The sequence below is a fragment of the Diplotaxodon limnothrissa genome, linkage group LG1, assembly GCF_057381915.1.
Source record: "Diplotaxodon limnothrissa isolate DT_005_m linkage group LG1, D_limnothrissa_male_GT1.1, whole genome shotgun sequence".
In the NCBI taxonomy this organism is placed as follows: domain Eukaryota; kingdom Metazoa; phylum Chordata; class Actinopteri; order Cichliformes; family Cichlidae; genus Diplotaxodon; species Diplotaxodon limnothrissa.
The window spans coordinates 15,232,503-15,254,640 of NC_140596.1; the positions used below are offsets into that span (position 1 = coordinate 15,232,503).

The 22,138-nt window shown below is 42.1% G+C and overlaps 2 protein-coding genes across 2 annotated transcripts; both read left to right on the plus strand.

Annotated features, from left to right (window-relative positions):
* Positions 1-710: 710 nt before the first annotated feature.
* LOC146639548 (nuclear receptor-binding protein-like) lies at positions 711-11,698 on the plus strand. Its single transcript, XM_085369660.1, has 18 exons — positions 711-834; positions 1,420-1,789; positions 1,965-2,087; positions 2,329-2,430; positions 2,572-2,661; positions 2,891-2,931; positions 3,038-3,132; positions 3,795-3,878; positions 4,466-4,521; positions 4,607-4,705; positions 5,660-5,792; positions 6,133-6,223; positions 6,773-6,823; positions 7,196-7,331; positions 7,439-7,492; positions 7,615-7,678; positions 9,762-9,817; positions 10,092-11,698. Exons 2-18 carry the CDS (start codon positions 1,472-1,474, stop codon positions 10,149-10,151), a joined length of 1,653 nt encoding a protein of 550 aa, XP_085225786.1. The 5' UTR covers positions 711-834; positions 1,420-1,471; the 3' UTR covers positions 10,152-11,698.
* A 799-nt stretch (positions 11,699-12,497) lies between these two features.
* On the plus strand, positions 12,498-21,320 carry krtcap3 (keratinocyte associated protein 3). Its single transcript, XM_085370298.1, has 6 exons — positions 12,498-12,605; positions 19,172-19,356; positions 19,998-20,057; positions 20,161-20,358; positions 20,483-20,617; positions 20,868-21,320. The coding sequence occupies exons 1-6, from the start codon at positions 12,593-12,595 to the stop codon at positions 20,937-20,939; spliced, it is 663 nt and encodes a 220-aa protein (XP_085226424.1). The 5' UTR covers positions 12,498-12,592; the 3' UTR covers positions 20,940-21,320.
* The last annotated feature ends 818 nt before the right edge of the window (positions 21,321-22,138 follow it).

Genomic DNA, 22,138 nt, shown 5'->3' on the forward strand with positions numbered 1-22,138 from the left:
GTTCAACACAAGTCGCCAGAGCAAAATGCATTTTATTTTGCACGGTAAAAAAAAAAAAAGTGCAGCATAAAAATAAATACAAAACTGTATACTTGGTAGGTTGAAAATTTGAGATACCTAACTCGGAATTTTCCGATTACTCGATTTTTTTTTTTCAGTTGCGGAAATATGAATATGAAATAGCTCAAATTCAAATAATCACACAGTTTTAATGGTGTTTAGCCTCAACGATCGTGTGATGGAGTAAAAACAAAATCAAAGTATATATCCATCTATATCTATATGTAACCATCCATTCATCTATTATATATATATTTTTTTCCATGTATATTTATATATTTATTTATTTTATTTATTTTTTCTAAAATATTAAAAATCTATATATTGTTCTTCTTTTTTTTATTATTTAATTTGTTTTATCAGACACAACATTTTGTTTCTTTCTTTGTGTGTGTCTGTTAGATCATGCGTTGTTAAGTTTGGATAAAAATATTAACCACTCCCACACAACATCGAGGGGAATTATGGACCCAGACACAGCTAAATTTCGAACTCCGGCCTAGTGCTTTGGACAAAAATAATGTAGCCTTTTTGTGTAACATTTTTAAATTGCGTTATTCGACGTACTCACCGCTCTGCGTTTTCTGTGCGCAAGCAAGCGCTCCTCAAGTGTTGCCCCGCCCCTCCCACTTATGCTGTGCGAAAGGGACTTGAAACCCTGCAACATTTTTTATGGCGAACTAACATTTTTTATATTGCCGTCTCTTTGCAGCTTTTCCATCAGTATGTAACCCTGGGCTGTTTGTTAACTTTGCGGTGCTCTCGTGATCTACGGTAAGACGTTAGTATGTTGCTGTTCAACTTTTTATGTTGGCAATCTGTTTATTTACCTTTCATTAGCTTGTTAGCCTGGGGAAAGTTAGCCAAGGAGTGGGTGGTTGAACTTTAAGCTAACATTGAACACTAGCAGGAACCTAACCAAATAAGTTCACTTACACGAGTTATTTAGTCTCCTGTAACAGTAATGTCATTTTGCGTCTAAGCTATCAGTAAAGCGCAGGGCTTCCTCTCTCAGTAACTTAAACACACAATTATAGGTAAAGAAACTAGAGTCGGAGAGGAAATGTGAATTACAAATTTTGCTAATGCATCCTGAATGCATCTTAACTTCTTACTACTTGGAAAGAATTGTAGCTAATTTATTAGCACTAACGACTCATCCATTCTTCGTGAAAACACCTTTGGATGTTGAACAGCCATTTTTAATCAATACAGATGTTATTAACACACGATATGGACATAAATGGGAATGATTCTCAACTCTTCTACCTCTTAGAACACGTTGTCCTTGTTATATAAAAAAAAAAAAAAACCATAGAAGCCCTCTCACGTTCTATACATATGTGTTATTGTTTACAGTCCTCCCTTCTGATCGCTACGTTGTTGAAAAGCCTGCCTGAGAAGAAGATGGATGTGTGACTCGTTCAAACAGAGAAAGGAGAAACAAGAAAGAGACATTGTGTCACTTGTTTCAACTCAGAACCTGTGTGTTATGATGTCTGAGTCAGAGGAGAGGGGAACTCCCTGTACTGAGGGAAAGCCAGAGCTCACATCAGGAAACATGTCCAGTACTACCCACCAGGTACAAAGTGGACCCTCTGTGTCTCCATCTGTGTCCTCTGTCCAGCCTAGTACTATCTCAGCGACAGAGGATGAGGACGAAAGTGAAGATGAATCATATATTCTGGAAGAGAGCCCTTGTGGCCGCTGGCAGAAACGTAAAGAAGAGGTAAGGGTGGATCATTGAGGTAAACTATAAAATGAGGCATAGATGAAAACAAAATGCTGGAGAGAATAAAAAAAGATGACGAAAACACAAAACTTGAGGAAGGTGTTTTTGATATCTGCTTCATTTTGGTAGTAAAACATCTGACCTCATGAGCCGCTCTTCCCTTTAAATGTAGGTGAATCAGCGTAACGTCCCAGGGATTGATGCTGCATACTTGGCTATGGACACAGAAGAAGGAGTGGAAGTAGTTTGGAATGAAGTTAAGATCTCAGAGAGGAAAAATTTCAAAATGCTGGAGGTGAGGCACATTGTTACAAAGTGATCAGGCACATTGTTACAAAGTGATCAGGCACATTGTTACAAAGTGATCAGGCACATTGTTACAAAGTTCATAGTGACGCTGTGGCATTTTTTGAATTCTATGAGTGATGTCATCGGGAGCTACTTTACAGGAACTCTCTATGAGCAAGTGGAAAAGCAACATTTTGTACTATTTTATTATAACTGCTATGCTTTCTGTCCTTTATTCTTGGATTTAGGAGAAGGTAGAGGCTGTATTTGATAACCTGATCCATTTGGAGCATGCCAACATTGTCAAGTTTCACAAATACTGGGCTGACAAAAAGGACAACGGGGCCAGGGTGAGTCTCAGGCTTTTGGAGACATTGTTTCATATTCTGTCAACTCCATAAGAATTATTACTATTGCCCTGAAATAATCACAGTTTACATTTGAACAATGTCTCTCTTTGTGTTTTCTACACACTTCTTTATCTCCCTAAGGTGATTTTTATTACTGAATATATGTCATCTGGAAGCTTGAAGCAGTTTCTGAAAAAGACAAAGAAGAATCACAAGACCATGAATGAAAAGGTAAAAAAAAAGACTTTATAATACTGCATATGTACTAGAATATATGAAAAGTCTTCTCTAAAGGTAAAAAGTAACTGTGTTTAAAGCCAGAATGTGGGACTGTCTTTCTGGAGCAAAGCGTAGTTTTCATATTATAGTAACAAATATGTGCTTCTTATTATTTGGTTAAATGTCAAGCCATTTTGGAAACCAACTAGAAATTGCTCTGATAAATTGTATGATCCTATAGGCTTGGAAGAGATGGTGCACGCAGATTCTTTCAGCTCTAAGGTCATTTTTAAAAATGTTCTTTTATTTTAATATACACTCACATTGATAGAAATCCAGTACATTGTATGTAATTGTAATTTCTTTTTCTTTTTTTCCTGATATGCAGTTATCTTCACTCCTGTGATCCTCCCATCATCCATGGCAACCTGACCTGTGACACTGTCTTCATTCAGCACAACGGCCTCATCAAGATTGGATCAGGTATAAAATTACACAGGTTTCATCCCCTGCGTTTTAGGTAGTGAAGGCAAAGCAACAGTAAAGGAGTCAAATTATAATAAATTATGGATTAAGAACCAAAGTTTTCGTAGAATTAAACAGGAAATTTATGTGATTTTATGTACAAAAGAACAAGAAACAATGTTCAAGTGTTCAAGTCTTGCCAGTGTTAAATGTATATTTAATACACAGCCCCTATTATTGCTTTTAGTTTGCAAGCTGAGCAGGAAATAGACTTTGAGGAGTTCAGACTTCTTATATAATGGTCAAATCTTTGCCTTGTTCTTGTACAAACCAGTCCTGCACATCATATGAGGGAACAAAAGTTGTGCATAATGTGGTTTAGAAAACCAATTTTCTGAGTGTAAATATGGCTACAGTGACTCAAGTGTAACCACAAAGCCTCCAGACAATCCCACACTAAAGTTTAAACAACAGAAGGTAATATTTACATCGCTAGTTTATGAATTTGGTTCATCTTTTCATCGCTTATCTTTCTTGTTTTTGTTTTTTTGTTTCATTACTTTTTTTTTCAGTTTGCAGTTTTGCTTCTTCCTATCCTATGCTTACTTTTCAGACTTTTCTTACTTTTTCTCTCATCCTTCTGTGTATTCTGAAAATAATTGTCCTTATCTCATTTGCAGTTGCTCCAGACACCATTAACAACCACGTAAAGACTTGTACCGAGGAACAGAAAAATTTGCACTTCTTTGCTCCGGAATATGGAGGTAGATTTTCTCTTATTACTGATATTAGCAATTTATACCTATGATACAGCTCTGTTGGAAAACATGTTTAAACACATGAACTTCAGCTTTCTCACAAAAATATTTTTATTATAGTAACATGATTGAAAAGTCAGGGTGTTCCATATTTCATTTTCTTTGCTTTAGTTTAAGAGAGTACACGTTTTTCTCTTCAAAACCCTTTCTGTTAAATAAAATATGGCAAGCTTGTATTTTTATACAAACAGTATTTTATGTAAATGTATATAACATCAAAGTATTAGAACAATATAAAATGTAAGGAAGAGGTCCTTGGAGGCATACTAAATTCTTATGCCCTATTCTAATATTTTTGCTTATTGCACAGTTATTTTTCCATTGAAATTGCAAGCACAAAGTACTTCATGCAACAGGATCATGTATGCTCTTATTAATATCTCTTTTTGGGTTGGGGTTTTTTTTTTGTTTTTTTTTTTGGTTTTTGGGGGTTTTTTGGTCAGCTGTCAAAGACGCACTTTTGATTATTGGATCATAGGTCTTAGTCTAGATTACGATGTAATATATGTACATGCTGTCTTTTCCCATTGTAGATGTTGATGTTACTACAGCCGCAGACATCTACTCCTTTGGCATGTGTGCCTTAGAGGTGAGATGGGACCCGTAGTATATGATATATAAGAGCTTAAACTGTTTCCCAGAGCTGTCTGTTAATGAGTGCTGATGTGTTGCAGATGGCACTGTTGGAGATTCAGGGGAATGGAGACTCTTCTCATGTTTCTCAGGAGGCCATCAACAATGCCATACAGTTACTGGAGGACCCACTGCAGAGGGTGAGATTCAGTATATTGTGTGTTTGTAGGCATCAGCATCTTTATTCAGTCATGATCAAAAGTTTAACACCTCTTAAAAAAATAGCAAAAAATCATATTTTGCATGGTTGGATCTTAACAAGGTTCCAAGTAGAGCTTCAACATACTGCAACAAGAAATGGGAGTAAGACAAAACATTTTTCTGGACATAACCAGTGGCCGTCTTGAAGCTCCATTGTTCCACTGAAGGAAAAAGCACCTCACACCATTTTTTTGAAGGCCTTCAGTCTCAGATGCTGTCTGATGTTTATGGGGCTGCAGTCTGCACCAGTAACAGCCTTAATTTGGGTTGAGGACCATCCAGTGTCTTGAACGACAGCCAATTAGATCCTCCGGCTCAGTGCTGGTGAAATTTTTTTTTTTGGTTCTTCCAATTAACCACAACCCTCAGGATCATTTAAGAAATTCCAAATGACTGTCTTACTGCGTCCCACCTCAGCAGTGATGGCGTGCTGCGAGAGGCCCTGTTTATGCAGTTCAACAACCTCACCGTGTTCAAAAAGGGAACGTTTTTATTTTTTTTTTGCCTTTGCCATCAGAACGTCATGACAGTGTGAGTATCTGACAGAAAATGACATTGAATCCACATTTTTGCACAGATTTGGCCTCGTGGTCCTAAACATTTGGTCCTAAACTTTTGATGAGGTGTTTCAGTTTAAGCATTACTTTCATTAAATTGCATGCTCAAAAAATGCTTTGTCTCATTCCCATTTCTTCTGTATATTATAGTTTTTGTTTCCTTTTCCTGCCTCCCTCCCTCACCCTCAACCGGTTGCGGCAGATGTATGCCCCTCCCTCTCCTGGTTCTGCCAAATGTTTTCTACCTGTTAAAAGGGAGTTTTTCCTTCCCACTGTTGCCAAGTGCTTGCACACAGGAGATCACCTAATTGTTGGGTTTTTTCTTATGTTATATAGGAATTAATCCAGAAGTGCCTGGAATGTGACCCTCTTGCCAGACCTACAGCCCGGGAGCTTCTTTTTAACCAGGCTCTCTTTGAAGTACCGCTCTTAAAACTGCTGGCTGCACACTGTATTGTCAGCCATCAACGTAAGTCCCTTCCCCCCACCAAAAACAAAGTTTTATCAGGCTTAAAACTTGCAAACCTCTCATGAAGAAGACATTTTTTTAAAACTGAACAAGCAAATTTAGAAACATAACTTTAAACTGCATTGTTAACAGTGTGATAAACATATTGCACTGCAAGTTTCATAAGGTTTTTTTCTGCTAATTCATTATCATCTTTTTGTGGTGTGGTACTGAGCAAAACAGGTCGCAAGCTAGTGTGACTAATGGTGTCATTTCCTGCCTCTTGAACAGATGCAGCAACAAGCATGTATGCAAGTGTAAATTTAAAGATATTTACTTTTATGTTAATTTAATTGCCCAGACATGATTCCTGAGAATGCCCTCGAGGAGATCACTAAGAAACTGGACCCAAACCTGGTTGTTGCCGAGACCAAAGAGGATGTTCAGCTCAAGTAAGTGCCAAAGGCTGATATTCGTGTTGTAGTTTAACTGAACATCTAAAATTATGTTTTTATTTTGCACCTTATAGCAGTAACATCAGTGATATAAAGTATTCTCTAGGTTGTGTAGTAGTAGAACCTACTGCTTATTCAGCAATATAATATAATAGCTGAAGGGTTGTCAAATAACCCCCCGCTATATATATATATATATATATATATATGTATATGTGTATATATATATATATATATATATATATATATATATATATATATATATATATATGTATATGTGTATATATATATATATGTATATGTGTATATATATATATATGTATATGTGTATATATATATATATGTATATGTGTATATATATATATATGTATATGTGTATATATATATATATATGTATATGTGTATATATATATATATATATATATATATATATGTGTATATATATATATATATATATTAGTTTTTTGTATTTTTCATTAATCATTATAATATATTAAATATTTTCTCAAATGGTTCAAAAAAGTACTATTCCCTTTTTTTCTGTAGGCTTTCACAGTTTCCAGCTTTGGAGCTGGACAAGTTTTTGGAGGATGTGAGGTAAATGCACAGCTACTGCTATTAACCCTGTGCTCAAAAATGGGTCTGGCCACAAGGAGGCAGCAGTGGGCCATCTGACTGTTTTTTGTACTGCCTCCACTTATCTTTTAAAGTACTATATGATGTGATACTATTTTTGATATTTTCAGTATCTTAGATTTTGTGGCTATTATTTGTTAAAAAAATAAAATGTTGTGTTTTGGGCCTTTGTCTTCAACTATTAACCATATTTATTGTCAAAGGAGCTTGCAAAGAAAATAAATACACTGATTTATCCAATTCCCATTCTTATTCCATTGTCTTATCAGTTCACTTTGTTTCTTTTTTATGTTTTCTCCACATTTTCCTTTCTTTTTTCTCTCTTTTGATCAGGAATGGTATTTATCCAATGACGGCATTTGGGCTGCCCTGTCCACATCAGACTCAGAAGGAGACTATTAAATCTCCTGTAGTCATCCCTCCAGTCAAATCCCCAACGCCTGAACCTTCAGAGCTTGAGACACGGAAGGTGTGTAAAACAACTTATACCGGCATAATGGACATTGAACTGGCCACTGAATGAAGACACAGCGCATCATATAAAGTTCTATTGTGACTGCTCTTCTTTTTCTGCAGATTATTCAGATGCAGTGCAGCTTTGAGCCTGTCGAAGAGGGAGCAAAGTATCATGTAAGAGTTATAACATTAGCAGTTTTCTCTTTTTATTTTTAAAATAATTCAAAATACAACAACCCTGCTGCAACAACTTGAAATGAAAATAACCTTTTCTCAATCTGTTTCTGTCCTTTTAGCTTACATTACTGCTGAAAATGGAGGATAAACTGAATAGACATCTAAGCTGTGACATGTTACCTCGTAAGATCAACATATTTCATATCTTATTATCAGTTCATATGACATGGTGACACATGTGTAATGAGCTTGAAAAAGCTCAACGCTGTTGTCGGTCAAGTATAGAAAATTTGGAAGACTTGCTTTATAAACACACAAAAAAAAACAATATTTAAAATTTCCATCAGCTAAACCTTAATGGCCTCTGGTAGAGGTTGTAAACATGTCAGACTTCAGAGTGAGGTTTTTATAAAGAATAAGTATTTTGTCGATAGGTTTGCATTTAGGGTTAATGATAGAATTTCATTTGCATGTATTGGTAAACAAGGTTGACGAGGTTGTAAATATCTGAGTGTGATTTTTATTACTTTTAACATGAAGTATCTGTCTCCACGTGTTTGTACTGAGGCATGTAGGAAAGTGAGAGTAAAGTTCCAGAGAGAGCTTGAATGGCGTCACAATGTATACAGTGTGCATGACTATTTTAGGCTGGAAGACTAGCTGTCGCTTGTGTGTCATGAAAATCTTGTGCTTATTTTAAAATTTTATTTGACGTGCTTTTATTAGATGGTTGCCTTACTGGCTTTACAAATGCTGAAATCTGATCAGTCTTCATTATGGAAAAAGAAAAGGGTTTTGTTTTTGTTTTTTTAATTTTGCTAGTTTTTGAAAGACAAGTAGAAGCTTGAAGGGAGGCAAATGAGAATATAACATACAACTGGCAGTGTGATCTGATCTAATGCACATGCACAAACAGGTATGGTAGGCATGTGTAATGTTGCAGGCGTGTGGAGAATGTCAGGCCTGTGAAAGGCTGCAGCTGACAGCTGTCACCTCCTGTGTCAAGATCTGCTCATTTCTTCCCGGGCTTTCATCCCCCTGTCTCTCATTTACAGACTCAGTTTGTCACAGACTCAGTTTGTCACATACTCGCATGCATTCACTTTACTCTATCTCTTTAGCATTTTCTGTTTCTCACACCATATGTCTTCTTTTGGACACTTGCACCCAAATGCCACTGAAATACTTGATGAAACTTTACCTCCACGCGCACCCACACTTACTAATCATGCCTTGTTCTTGCAAGCTCTAACTCACATTGAGCCACTCAGATTTCACCACCTTGCATTTTGCATGGTTAAATCCTGCTACAACATATATACAAGTAAAGCATGTTTACATTAAAGGTAAATGGGTGCTAATTTTGTTAAATGACTTAATACCAGACCACAAGGAGCAAACAAGTGAGGAAGCCTCACCCTGAACTTGAATATCAAGCCCCTCTTCATGTAGCTGGGGCCCATGGGTGTGTTTGTTAATGTCAAAGTTATTGGATCCTCTATCTCCTCCTGCAGCTTGTGTTGTCCCAGCCACATTCCTGGTATAGTTATAAATTGACAGCTGTGTTATTAAAAATTGACAGACCATGACAAACCACACAAAGCACAGAGTAGTGCAGCCACTATAGCGATAATGGAAAAAGTTTCAAAACATTAGGTTATAACCAAACAGGTGGTCTTGGAAGGAAGTAGGCAACAAAATTTGTGATAATACTTTGTTCTGAACATTTTACCAATGTCTTAATGTATTCTGAGCAACCTAGCAATTATGTAAGCACCTTTATCTGACATTTTCTGCCAGTTTTTAGGTAAACAGTGTGTATAGTCGCATATTGCTGTGAAAAAGAAAGAACGGGAGTAGATGTTGACAAACTAGATAAAACTAGATTAGATTTGTTTTTGTTTTTTATGGCTGTAGAAAGAAGAGTTGGGAGATACTAAGACTTCAAAAAGAGACAAACATGGTTTAACAGTTTTTGACCTGGCAGAACCACTTTTGTCCTTTTCTTCTAATTTGATAAATCTCTTCCGGCCCCCTCAATACTAGATGCTTGTTGCCTTATAACATTTAAAATTTGCACAGCCATACCACAAAAATGTTTTAGTGGTGCAAAGAGCAACCAGAGTAGTTGTTGTTTTTTTAATTCATCTTATGTGGTGTGTGTGTGGGGGTACTTAACACTTTTATTAGCTTTAGCTTCATGGGTGTGTGTGCTGAAGTTGTGACTGTGAATTACTGTTACAAACTACATTGGTATGTCTTTCAGATGAGAACTTTCAAGACTTGTCCGTAGAGTTGGTGCAACTGGGCTTAATCAGTGAGGTGGGTTTTTTTTTCCTGTGTTTAAAAAAAAAAAAATCAGTGTGTGTGTGTGTGTGTGTGTGTGTGTGTGTGTGTGTGTGTGTTATTTCCAGTGTTTGAAAGTGGCAGCTGATCATTATTAATATACTCTCCCACACGGAGACATTTTTTTTTTTTACTTTTTTGACAACATTTCTTACTTCCTGACACAGTTTCTGTTATATATTTATTTATTTGTATGTATGTGTGATTATAACATCCTGGGTTGTTGTCATTGTCTTTATGTTCTCTGCAGGTGGACCAAAACACAGTAGCCATTCAACTAGAAGAATCATTCAACCAAGTTCCTCACTAGCAATGGCTTACCAGACCATCGCTCTCAGCCTTGTTACATGTTCTTTTTTGTTACTCAACACAGTGACTACCTGGTTTGCTTGTTTCATTTTTATTTTATTTTTTTAACGAAGCCTTAAGCGATGATGTGACCAAAGGAGAAGCGCTTTCTTACTTCAGGGAATAACATTTCCTAAAAGCTCCCAAATATTAAAAGTAAAGCCAGATGACTCCACGCAAACCTTCAGTAGTAATTTGAAGTTTTTTTATTTTAAAAGTCAAATACATACACGCCTACAATATGTTCATGCCAGATCCTTTTGAATGATTTGGCTATTAAGTTAGGTATGTCGAATTGCAAGCTAAACTTAATCAGTGCTGGAACATTGATCAAGTTTATCACACTTAGTTGCAGTTTTATATTGAAAGCTACACTTTCCTCACAGTTGTATTTCAGGGCAGGGTGTTTACATAATGATTTGCCTGACCTGTTTGTGTTCTGGGAGGAGATGGTGTAAAACTTCATCAGACCTCATTCTGGCCTTTAAGAGTCACACGGTTTTCTTGCTCCTGTTTTACAGTAGAATCTAACACCTGTTGACAGTCAGCAAAATTGTGACTTGGAGGGAGGTGGAGGGATGCTTTTCCACACCAAGGAAATCTAGAAAACAACTTACATCAGTTTCTTCTCGTTTGGCCCCTCGTTACATGATAGAGCATTCCCACCTCTTTGAATTTCAGTGTTTTGTTAGACCAACCAAGTGCCTGTTGCGTTAAATATGTGGAATAGTTTGAAACTGGGTAACAGACACTTGCTTTATTTCACTTGATAGTTAAAAAAAAATCTATGTAATTTAAAAGGCCTTTGGTACACAACAAAATGTGTGTGCATTTCACATTTTGAGAAGCCATCTTACCCTCTTTCTCTGAAAGATGATCTCTTGGTTACTTTAAGATACTGTGAACTCAGTGTTACTGAATTTCTCTTTTATTTTTTTATGGGTTTGCTTTACTGTAGGCGCTCTTGCCTGTAATTCCTTCTTTCATATTGTTTTTATGTTGTTTGGTTTTACCATTTGCTGCTTGTTGGGTTCGCACACGGTACTCTTCCCTTAAGTCGTTCAGAGAGACTTGTGTACTAAACTCATCTGCCATATCTTGTAGAGAGATGACCCAGGCTTTTCTTTGTGTGTTTTATACATGTTAATCCGAAATAGCATGTGTTTTTCTTTATTTGTTTACAGCAACAGCACAGACACCACGCTGATAGTCTCAGCCAATACACAACCCGTTGTGTTTCCGTTGTTTTCTTTGCTAAACAGTGATTTTTGCTAAAACTCGGACCTGTTGCATTGAGCACAGACACTTGTGTAAACACCTTTTACATCATACAGGTCTTGTTTAGACCTGTGTTGTGACCAGGGAGTTAATTGTGGCCTTTTTGTGACATTGTGGCACAAAACTCTTTTTGAACTACTGGTACTGCTGTCTGAAAGCTCAAACAATTTAGGAACTTAAACAGGTAGTAAAATTGCTAGAAAAACAACTGTTGCGTACGATAACTTCTGCTGTGCTGGTATTTTATTAAAAATATACTTCTAAGTGTATTGTAACTAGTCTAGCAATCCGATGAAAAGTTGTTTGCGCTTTCAGACTGATATTTAATCCAATGCTGGTTATTGAGCTATAATATTTAAGCTGTACACCTCTCTGTTGAGATGATAATCCAGTGATTTCAGTGGTCTTTTTCACCAAGTTCAGGTCACTATTTTTCTCCCACCTTCTTTTGTACATAAGTGTTCTGTCCTATTCCATTATTTTCCAATGTCTACATGTGTGTTTGTGAACTGGCAAGGTTGTATTTTCCAAAGAGTTGTTCTCATGCCAGCCAGGAGAATGTAAATGCAACACATGTAGAAGTGGTTTAAAAAAAAACAACCAATGTGATGCACCTGAGTTTTATACTGACTCTCTCTCCCCTGCACCTCTGTTCTCTCTTACTTTTGTACCTTTCCAGCCAGTTTGTGATGAAACTGGTTAATAAGTTATTGTACAGGGTGTGCAGCTTTAGCCAGTTACTCCATGATACCAGCTTTTGGTTATATTTTGAAATTCCTACATTTTGTATTTCAAAGAATACTGGTTCTTACGAATAAATGTGTGAACTGCATCATGACCTTGTGTTTTTGGAGTCGTTTACGAATCAGAGTTTCACAGTTTTGTGCCGGATACACCATTAGTGAGAATTACACACAACAAAGATGCAATGAATAGTCTGAAATGACTGCTGCGCCCTTCCGCGTCCACAGAGGTGCAGATTGTACACAGGTGAGATCGGTGACGTCATACAGGAAGTACTATAGGGGCATACGTGTGGTTTGGAGTTTCTGCTATCGTGCTGTTGAACTGTAGCCCGAAAACTCTGGACATTATTCACAGAAAAACGTCGTTCCCTGCTGAGAGATGTGCACTTTTGGTGAGTTTGCCTGCGATTGTATTCAGGTGCTGTAAAAACCACCGTAGACTGCATAGTAACGACTTCCTCCCGATGTTATTTTCCATCTTACCTGCGGGTATATACCTGACCACCAGGCCTACAGCTGCTGTGTGGATTCATTTGTAAAAGTTTGCCTAATCTATATATTAGCCACCAGTTTCTCTATTGCTTTATTTTAACTTATTAATAGTGGAAATTGGCTTTTTAAACAATCAGAGAAGTGATGGCAACTCGAATAAGTAATCGAGTAAAAGGAAGCACGTCGTTCGTCCGCGCTAACTCCAATCTCTGGCCCAGTGGTCGCTCACAGTTCTTGTTTCACCCGTGTTTGCTGTTACTCGTTATGACGTACAGAATGTATAATAATAATAATAAATGTTTTAGTTGGGGGGGGGGGCAGTTTTCACCACATGTGTATAAAACGCACGAAGAGGTAAATGGGTCGATAAAAGGGTTTAAAAAATGGGTGAGACTTTACAGACATTACATTGTGAAGAGAGACACAAAGAGCTGCACAGCCACACCAGTGTTAGCTGTTTTAGCTCAGATTGTTTTGTCAAAAGAAACCGCATTAACATTAAACATTAAAGTACTTAGTTTGTCCACCAGAGAGAGCTGACAGGTTGATTAACTAACTGATTTATCGGCTTTGTATGCATATTATCCAAGTCATTTATTTATAAATATTTTTTTAATTGTGAAGCTGTAAAAAATGTAAATTTATATACTACAGTTAAAAGCAGGTTCTCTGACATAACTGTGGACGAGTAATACTCAAAGGGTAGGTTTAATCTGAATGCCACGCATACAACAAAAGGAATATATTGTAACGTTCACAAGAACCAGACGGTTGGGGTCTCAGTTTGTCCGTTTATTCGGCACATAAGCCAGCGGGTTGTTAACTCAGGGGGAAGCGCTCTCGAACTACACCTCTCTTCAGCCTGGCACACACACAGAACAACCAGGTCCCCCCCACCCCTTCCTGTACACCACCCTCACTACTTCCTGCAGCCCAACCAAACATGAATCTTAAAGGAACAACAACAGTGTGCAGAGAAAACCAACATGTCACTGTCCAGTAACACTTAACCATCGTTACACTGCCCCCCCAGCAATAAGTTCCTCGTCCCCGAGGGAACGACACAGTCTCTGAGGCGGGGCGGTAGCCTACGTTCCCTCCTTGACCTCCTGAGCCCCTGAGGAGGACGCGGAGCTTCGGGGCTTTGGGGTGAAGAGTCCAAGGGGGGGGGAACGCAGCCCCGGTCGGGGGCCCCTCTGAGCAGGGTCATGGACGCTCTGTACACGTCCCTCTGGAAAGGAGGGGAGGGACTGTCCTCTGTAGGGGGCCATCCGGTCTCTGTGCAGCGCTACTATCCTCCCCCTAGGAGGCAACTGCACCCTGTAAACAACCTCCCCCACTCGCTCTAGGACGCTGCAAGGCCCCACCCAGCTGCTATCCAGTTTAGGACACCGTCCCTTCTTCCTCTTTGGGCTGTAGACCCACACCAGCTCCCCAGCACGGAAGTGCCTCCCTTTAGTGGTGATGTCGTAATTCCTCTTTTGGCGCAGGCCTGCCTTCGCCAGCTGCTCTCGGGCGTAGGAATGTGCAGAATCCAGCCGGTCCTGCAGCTTCCTTGCGTAGTCCCGGCCCGGTGGTGCCTCTGGCGCGTCCGGGGGTTTCCCAAAAGCCAACTCTGCAGGAGTTCTCAGCTCTCTCCCTAACATGAGCAGGGCAGGCGTACATTGGGTGGAGTCCTGCACTGCCGACCTGTAGGCCATGAGGGTAAGGGGAAGATGGTAATCCCAGTCCCGTTGGTGTTCTGAGGTAAGGATGGCTAGCTGCTGGGCCAGCGTCCTGTTAAACCTTTCCACCAGCCCATCGCTTTGGGGGTGAAGTGGGGTGGTGCGGGTTTTCTTAGTCCCAAGGCGTTCACACATGGCAGCAAATACCTTGGACTCAAAGTTACGCCCCTGGTCACTGTGTAGGGTCTCTGCTGTTCCAAAGCGGCTGAACATCCCCTCCACTAATACATCAGCGACCGTCTCAGCCTCCTGATCTGGGATGGCGTATGCTTCCGGCCACTTGGTAAAATAGTCCATGGCCACAAGAACATAGCGGTTTCCTCTGTCTGTGCGAGGAAATGGGCCCATGACGTCCACAGCTACTCGCTCCATTGGGGCTCCTGCTGGTTGCTGCTGAAGCTGAGCCCGGGACTGGTCTTGTGGCCCTTTGTGTGAGGAACATGCATCACAGCTGCGGCAAAAGTCCTCCACATCCCTCCGCTGTTGACCCCAGTAATAGCCCTGGCGGAGGCGGCGAAGAGTCTTGGAGACCCCAAAGTGGCCAGAGCCAGTGCTCCCATGGCAGGCTCCCAGCACAGCTGACCTCAGCGACCTTGGCACCACAACCTGCCACCTCTCCTCCCCCGTGGCAGGATCCTTCCAGGCACGCTCCAACACCCCCTCCTTCAGCCTGAGAGCTGCAAACTTGGCCCACAGCCCTCTGGTACAGATGGAAAACCCAGTGACCTCATCCCAAAGGGGTTGCTCCCCCTTCTCCAGCCACTGCAGGACCGGCAGCAGGTCTGTGTCTTGTTCCTGCCGTGCCCTCCACTCCGCTGCATCCACCACCAGAAGAACCCTGCAGGCGAGCTGTGCTGCTCCGTCTATTGTCGTGAGTTCCCGCTCTATTTCCTCTCGCTTCTCACAGTAACGGCAGCCAGCTGCAGCACATGGGCGGCGAGAGAGGGCGTCTGCGTTAGAATGGTGCGTCCCTGCTCTGTGCTCCACGGTGAAATTGAAGGCTTGGAGCTCCTCCAGCCAGCGAGCCACCTGTCCCTCTGGCTCCCTGAAAGACATCAGCCACTGAAGGGCAGCATGATCAGTTCTGACAACAAATGCTGTGCCGCACAGGTAGTATTTAAAGTGTCTCACCCCCGCCACCACAGCCAACAGCTCTCGTCGTGTGACACAGTAGCGCCGCTCGCTCCTGTTCAGGACCCGGCTGAAGTACGCCACCACCTTCTCCCCTTCCGGTCCAACCTGCGACAACACCGCTCCCAGCCCCACATTACTTGCGTCAGTGTCCAGGACAAAAGGCAGGGCGGGGTCAGGGGGGGCAAGGACTGGGGACTCTGTCAGCGATCTGCGGAGGGTGTCGAACGCCTGCTGACAGTCCTGGGTCCAGATGAAGTCACGGTCCTTCTGCAGCAGGTGGAAGAGTGGTGCGGCTATGGAGGAAAAGCCCTTCACAAACCTCCTGTAATAAGACGCCAGTCCTAGGAAGCTTTTGAGCTGTTTCTGGTCTGCTGGTGTGGGCCACTCGGTAATGGTGTGAATTTTTTCCTCCAAAGTGCTGATGCCCTCACGACCCAGCTTGTGGCCCAGAAACTCCACCTCCCTCCTCATGAAGTGGCACTTGTCGGGATGCAGCTTCAGGCCTGCAGCCGCCACCCTCTCCAACACTTGTCTCAGGGCATCCAGGGCAGCATCAAAGGAGCTCCCGTGCACTAGAAGATCATCCAGGTAAACCAGACACCGTTGCCGTGGGACGCCAGCCAGCACACTGTCCATGAGCCTCTCGAAGGTCGCAGGAGCGTTGCAAAGGCCAAAACTCAGGACTTTGAACTGCCATAGTCCCCTGTTAGTGCAGAAGGCTGTCTTCGGTCTGGATTCCGGGGACAGTGGCACCTGCCAGTAGCCACTCCGCAGGTCCAGGGTGGAAAACCAGGAGGACCCGGCTACTAAGTTGAGGGACTCATCAATCCTGGGAAGGGGGTAAGAGTCTTTCTTCGTCACTTTGTTGAGTGGTCTGTAGTCCACACAGAAACGCATCCTAGGACTTTTTTTCTTAGGCACCATCACCACCGCGGAGGCCCACGGGCTATCAGATGGTTCTATGATGCCCGCCTTCATCATTTCACACAGCTCCCTGTCTGCAGCCTCCTGATGAGCCAGGGGCAGGCGGCGGGGGCGCACTTTAATAGGCTGGGCATCCCCGGTCTCAATGACGTGCTCTACCAAGTGTGTCAAGCCAACATCACTTTCTTTCAGGGCAAAAATGTCACTAAACTCTTTTAGTACCTGCCATAGACTCTCTTGCTGCTGTGGAGTCAGCCCCTCACAGTTCTTTGACCAGATACTCCTCACTGCTGAGAGCCTCTCCTCCTCCTCCTCCTCCTCCTCCGCTCGCTGTTCTGCTGGCGGGTCTGCAGGGGTCTCTGCGGTGGAGGTGGACGCCGCGGCAGATGCTGTGCAGACCGGGGGAGGAATAAGCGGCACCTTCTTCCCATCAGGGAGTACGAGGAGGCCTTTGCCTAAGTCCAGTACACCACCAATGGCTCGTAAAAAATCCAGCCCAAGGATGCAGGCGTCCTGCACGTCAGCCACCCAGGCAGCATAAGACACACCGAGGTCCCCCACCTTGAACTGGAACACTCCCTTCCCTCTCATTGGGGCCAGATCACCGGTCACAGTCTTAAGTTGCACGTTAGTCGGTTGTACAGCAGCTCCGGTTGGGACAATATCGGGTCGGACCAGCGTTGCATTGGATCCCGTGTCCAGCAGGGCCGTACAGGACACCCCCGCAATCGTCACTGGAACATGGCAAAAGCCGCCAACCTGGGTCCAGCCCACAGTGATGGCCGCACCGGGTGGAGGTGGCGGTGGTGTGGGGATGTCGTTCTCCCAGGCCCGTGTACTCCCGCCTACACGGGCCCGTGGGCGTTTCCCTGAACCGCTGCAAGCTTGGGGCACTGCCTGATGAGGTGTCCGACTTGTCCACATCCCCAGCAGCTCTGAGGTCGGCGGTGTGGGCCAGCCCGAGGGGAAGGCGACTGCAGCGAAGCTGTCTGCACCAAACTGCACAGGCCCGCTGGCGTCTCCATCTGTTCCACAGGTGCTGACACAGCCCTCACCACGTGTGCGTCGTCAGCGCCCCCAGAGGATCCTGCAAGCATCTCCCTCTCCAACGCTAGCTCCAGGGCTGCACTGAGTGTGGCCGGCCGAGCAAGCTGAGTTTGCATGCGGAGCTCTTTAGGGCTCAGGGCCTGCAGGAACTGGTCCCGAGCTAACTCCGCCTGCACTGATGGTGGCATGCTGTCATACGCCCTCCGGCAAAGGCACTCGACTTCATGGGCCAAAATGCGGAGGGGCTCACCTGGCAATCTGCGTCTGTTGTGGAACTCCGACCTCAGCAGCACTGGTTGGTTATACTGCCCGAAGCGCCTCTGAAGTGCTCCGACCAGAGCATTATAATCTCCCCTCTGCTCCTCGGTCAGCAGCAGCAGGCATGCAGCTGCATCCTCACACAGGCACAAAGCCAATTGGAGAGCTTTATGTTCCTCAGACCAGCCAGCTGCAACAGCTAACAGCTCGAACTGTGCGATAAACACTTCCCATGGCGTCTTGCCGCTGAACTTAGGCGTTTTTATATTCGCTGCAGCTTGCTGGGCGCCGCCATGTTTGTTTACATCACGTGACGGCGCGCCAAGCGAGGTCGACTCCTTCCCGCCGGAATCGCGGCCGCTGTGCGAACAGTTCCCGAGCCTAGTCAAACCTGGAGAAAATCCAGCCTCGGCAGACAGCCGCAGCGCCGTTTCCCTCACTCCATGGGCGGGCGAGCGCGGACGAACCTCCCTCTCCTCCGTCTCCTTCTTAATCCTGCCCGGCAACATCCTCGTCTCGTAACGGCAAGCGTCGCCGGCAACAGGGTCTCGGGCGTTCTGGGGTTCTTTTTTCTTTCTTCACTTCTGACACCAATGTAACGTTCACAAGAACCAGACGGTTGGGGTCTCAGTTTGTCAGTTTATTCGGCACATAAGCCAGCGGGTTGTTAACTCAGGGGGAAGCGCTCTCGAACTACACCTCTCTTCAGCCTGGCACACACACAGAACAACCAGGTCCCCCCACCCCTTCCTGTACACCACCCTCACTACTTCCTGCAGCCCAACCAAACATGAATCTTAAAGGAACAACAACAGTGTGCAGAGAAAACCAACATGTCACTGTCCAGTAACACTTAACCATCGTTACAATATACATGAAGTAATGAATTTGCTAGCTAGAAAATAAAATAGTTCACATGTAATAGAATCATGTAAAATTAAGTCTGTTAGAATGAGTTTTAAGAAGCAATTTAAAGGAAGTCACTGATTCTGCAAGCCTGATATCCTCAGGTAGGCTAAAGACAAGAGGCCCTGATGACAAAAGTGTCATCTGCAAGTATGCTAATCTGGGGTCAGCGGAAGTAACCCGGGGCCAAACTGAGGCAAGCTTTAAAATAACTGTAAAGATCAATTCTAAAACGTATAGGAAGCCAGGATGGAAGCCTTTCTCCAGGCCTGAGTGTCACAGTAGGTTTTATTCTAGAGATGGTTGTAATTTTAGCAAAACCAAGACTGGACAGCATTTCTATGTGATATAACAAGTCTATTGTTTTTGTATGGAATAGGTAGATTCATCTCCCATAAGTTATATTAACAATCAAACCACCCACTGTTACGTTTCTGTACGTGCCAGTTAGTAATCGAAAGTTTTACTTTCAGATAAGGACAAAGGGCCAAGGAGGCTGATGAGGAAGGGGTTGGCCCTTATAATCATCGGCCATATAAACTTCATCTTTGGCGCCATTGTCCATGGCAGCATTCTCCGCCACATTTCCAAACCCAGCCAGCAAATTTCTACTGAATACACCGTGACCAACATCATCTCCGTCACCTCGGGCTTGCTGGTGAGTCAGTGGTTTTCTTTTTGTGTTTTAAAGTCAACTTGGCACTTCAAATGAGCATGTTGTGAACCAAGCGACATTAAACCTCCAGGAGTTTCTGCCTTCATCAAAACATTTTACTTTAAAGTTTTTATCACACAGAGCTATCTGCAATCACTTTTATATCAGCAGTTCCGCTTGTTTGATGCATGAGAACATCAAAAGCTCACTCGGGTGATTTATTTTTATTTCTTTTTTAACTTTACCTCAGTGATAGTGTTGAGTATGTTTCTAAGCAATCAAGACTGAACTTGCTGATTACAGGAGAGCCGGTTCTTCAAAACAGCTACTTGTCCCTTCGGGGCAGACCTCATTACAATTACAGTCATGTACCACATAAACTTGTTGGGGATAAGAAGATATTAACTTTGTTTTCTTTCATATTTTAAGAGTGTACAAGTAAGACAGGAAGTAGAAGTTACCAGATATTTTTTACTTTTTAATAATGGGCCTAACTTCTGTTAAAGAGCCTGTTTGTTTTAAATTTTAAGTTCTTCTTCTACAGGATTTAATGCATTCATTTAATTGCTGGTAACTTAATAAACCCTGTACTGTGCAAAGCTTAAAGACTGATCTCATCTTATCTCATGATTTGAATGTTACAGAGTATTGCAACTGGGATTATTGCCATTGTGGTGTCAAGGAACCTTAATGTGCTCAAAGTGGTAAGAATTTAATTTGACTTCATCTACCAATATGATCACTTCAGTCACTGACACTTTGCACATCCCCTCATATATGTAATTTCTTTGTACTATCTATTTTCAGCAAATAGGCCTCCTGACTGCATCAATCCTGAATGCTTTGCTCTCAGCAGCATGTTGTGTCGGACTTCTCTTTGCCATTGGTGTCACAATTGCCCACGATGGGAAGGGTTTGATGGTCGGTTGCAGTGACACACAGGTGCCCATCAATGCTCGGTCACCTATTGGTGTCCGATGTCCATTTGATACTACAAGGATCTATGTGAGTTTGAAGTCCCCTTCCCTCAGTGTAAAACATGATTTTATTTTATTTTTTAAAGCATGACATGAGAAAGGATCAACATTTATCTCACATTTTCTCCTTTCCACCACCTCCCATCTCTCAGGACACCACCCTGGCTCTGTGGATCCCCTGTGCAGTGTTTTCGGCAGTTGAAGTGGGACTGTCAGTGTGGTGCTTCATGGTGGGACTGGCTCTCAGGGGGCTGCCACCCTGCAAGAACAACTACATCAAAGAGCAGGTGTGTATCTTTGTGTGGGCCAGATGAATATGCTTGAGGGGTATAACTTTGTTGTGTGACTCAAACATACACACACATACTTGGTCTAAGTCTGACACAGAAGTTATTCATTGTTACTCCTTCTCACTCAGCCATCCTTTAAATAAAGGCTACCTGTAGACATCCGCGCTCACTCTGTCATATTGCAAAAACCAAAACCGCTCATACTCGTCTCATCATGCCTCGTCTTTTGTGTCATTCTCTGTTCTAGTTGGAGGAAGAGGCCCAGTGCTCTCCTCACAGCCGACACCTGATTGGAGAGCGTGCGAATTCCGAACTGTAACTAAACAACAAGTAGCAAGCACATCTAAGAAGGCTAAATCCCAAAAAGCATGACTGCATCTCTGCACAGACTGAACTATTTCTTCTACAGTCATTTAGGGTAGTGTTACTCCAGTAATGTAGTGCAGGAATGGAATGAGTTTACTACAGTTGGCTGCTCACAGCTCCACTTTGTGTGCCTAATTAATGTTAATTTAGTGAACACATCACAAAAAAAAACCCCTATTGACTGATAGGATTCAGCGTTCATGCCAATGTAAGAGACAATATATACAGGTACAAAGTAAGATATAAAGAATGATTTCAGTCCTGTACCCCTACTTGACTGTTTGGGTTTTAAGTGTGCCAATACGATGAAACCTTTGTTCATGAAGGAAAAACCAGCAACAATGTTTTTAGATTAACTCAAGTATGTTTTAGCATGTATGCTTATTTCAGAGACATATAGCTTTTCGCAATATATTTAGTGTTTTACTGTTTGTACAGATGAATTAATCCACTGTGCTGCATTTAAGATGCCTTCAGCGGACCACAGAAAATGAAGTCTTGCTGTTTATGCAAATTGGAAACCTATGATGAAGATGTTATGTAGATTGGAAATTTGTTGTATTGAAAGATAATTGTAAAGGTAACTGAAATGAGCATCTTGGGATGGAGAACCCTATTTGCTTGCTGAACATGCCATTGGTGTGGTTGTATTGTATTTAATATGCATTATAAAGTGTTTTTATATATTCTTTTTCTAATTACATTATTATTTGTCAGCTTTTTGCTTAAATTCTGAGAAAACATGTTTCAAAGAGATTTTAAACTAAAACTGTAGTGAGATTAAATTGAGTATGCTTTTTTTTTAAAAAAGTAAACTTTTTATTGGTGGTCATACATTTGAAGTAAGCAGTAATCATTTTAAGTAGTGTCCAGAATTTTTTTTAAGCCCATGCATTTCACACACATACTTTATTCTGTATCAATTAAACATAATGTGGACTTAAAGCTGTGTGCTTGGACTGTCTTTGTGCATTTAGAGTACTCTGGTTATATGTTAAGTAGTGTTATATTAGGAGCTGAAAGCCAGAATGTGGGCCAGCAGTCTAAGCTGCACACACTGACTCAACGACAGAGGGAATCAGATCAGATCAACCATGAAACTGTTAATCCACTGGCATGTTCAATTGTGTGGAAGGGAATCATAGCTCACTA

Bases quoted from the DNA above. Each gene is read 5' to 3' on its own strand.
- LOC146639548 (XM_085369660.1), top strand. From the start codon at position 1,472: ATGTGTGACTCGTTCAAACAGAGAAAGGAGAAACAAGAAAGAGACATT. The intron at 2,662-2,890 runs GTAAAAAAAAAG...ATGATCCTATAG, and splicing joins ACAAGACCATGAATGAAAAG to GCTTGGAAGAGATGGTGCAC. The intron at 6,224-6,772 runs GTAAGTGCCAAA...TTTTTTCTGTAG, and splicing joins AAAGAGGATGTTCAGCTCAA to GCTTTCACAGTTTCCAGCTT.
- krtcap3 (XM_085370298.1), top strand. The intron at 20,058-20,160 runs GTAAGAATTTAA...ATCTATTTTCAG, and splicing joins ACCTTAATGTGCTCAAAGTG to CAAATAGGCCTCCTGACTGC. The intron at 20,359-20,482 runs GTGAGTTTGAAG...CCCATCTCTCAG, and splicing joins TTGATACTACAAGGATCTAT to GACACCACCCTGGCTCTGTG.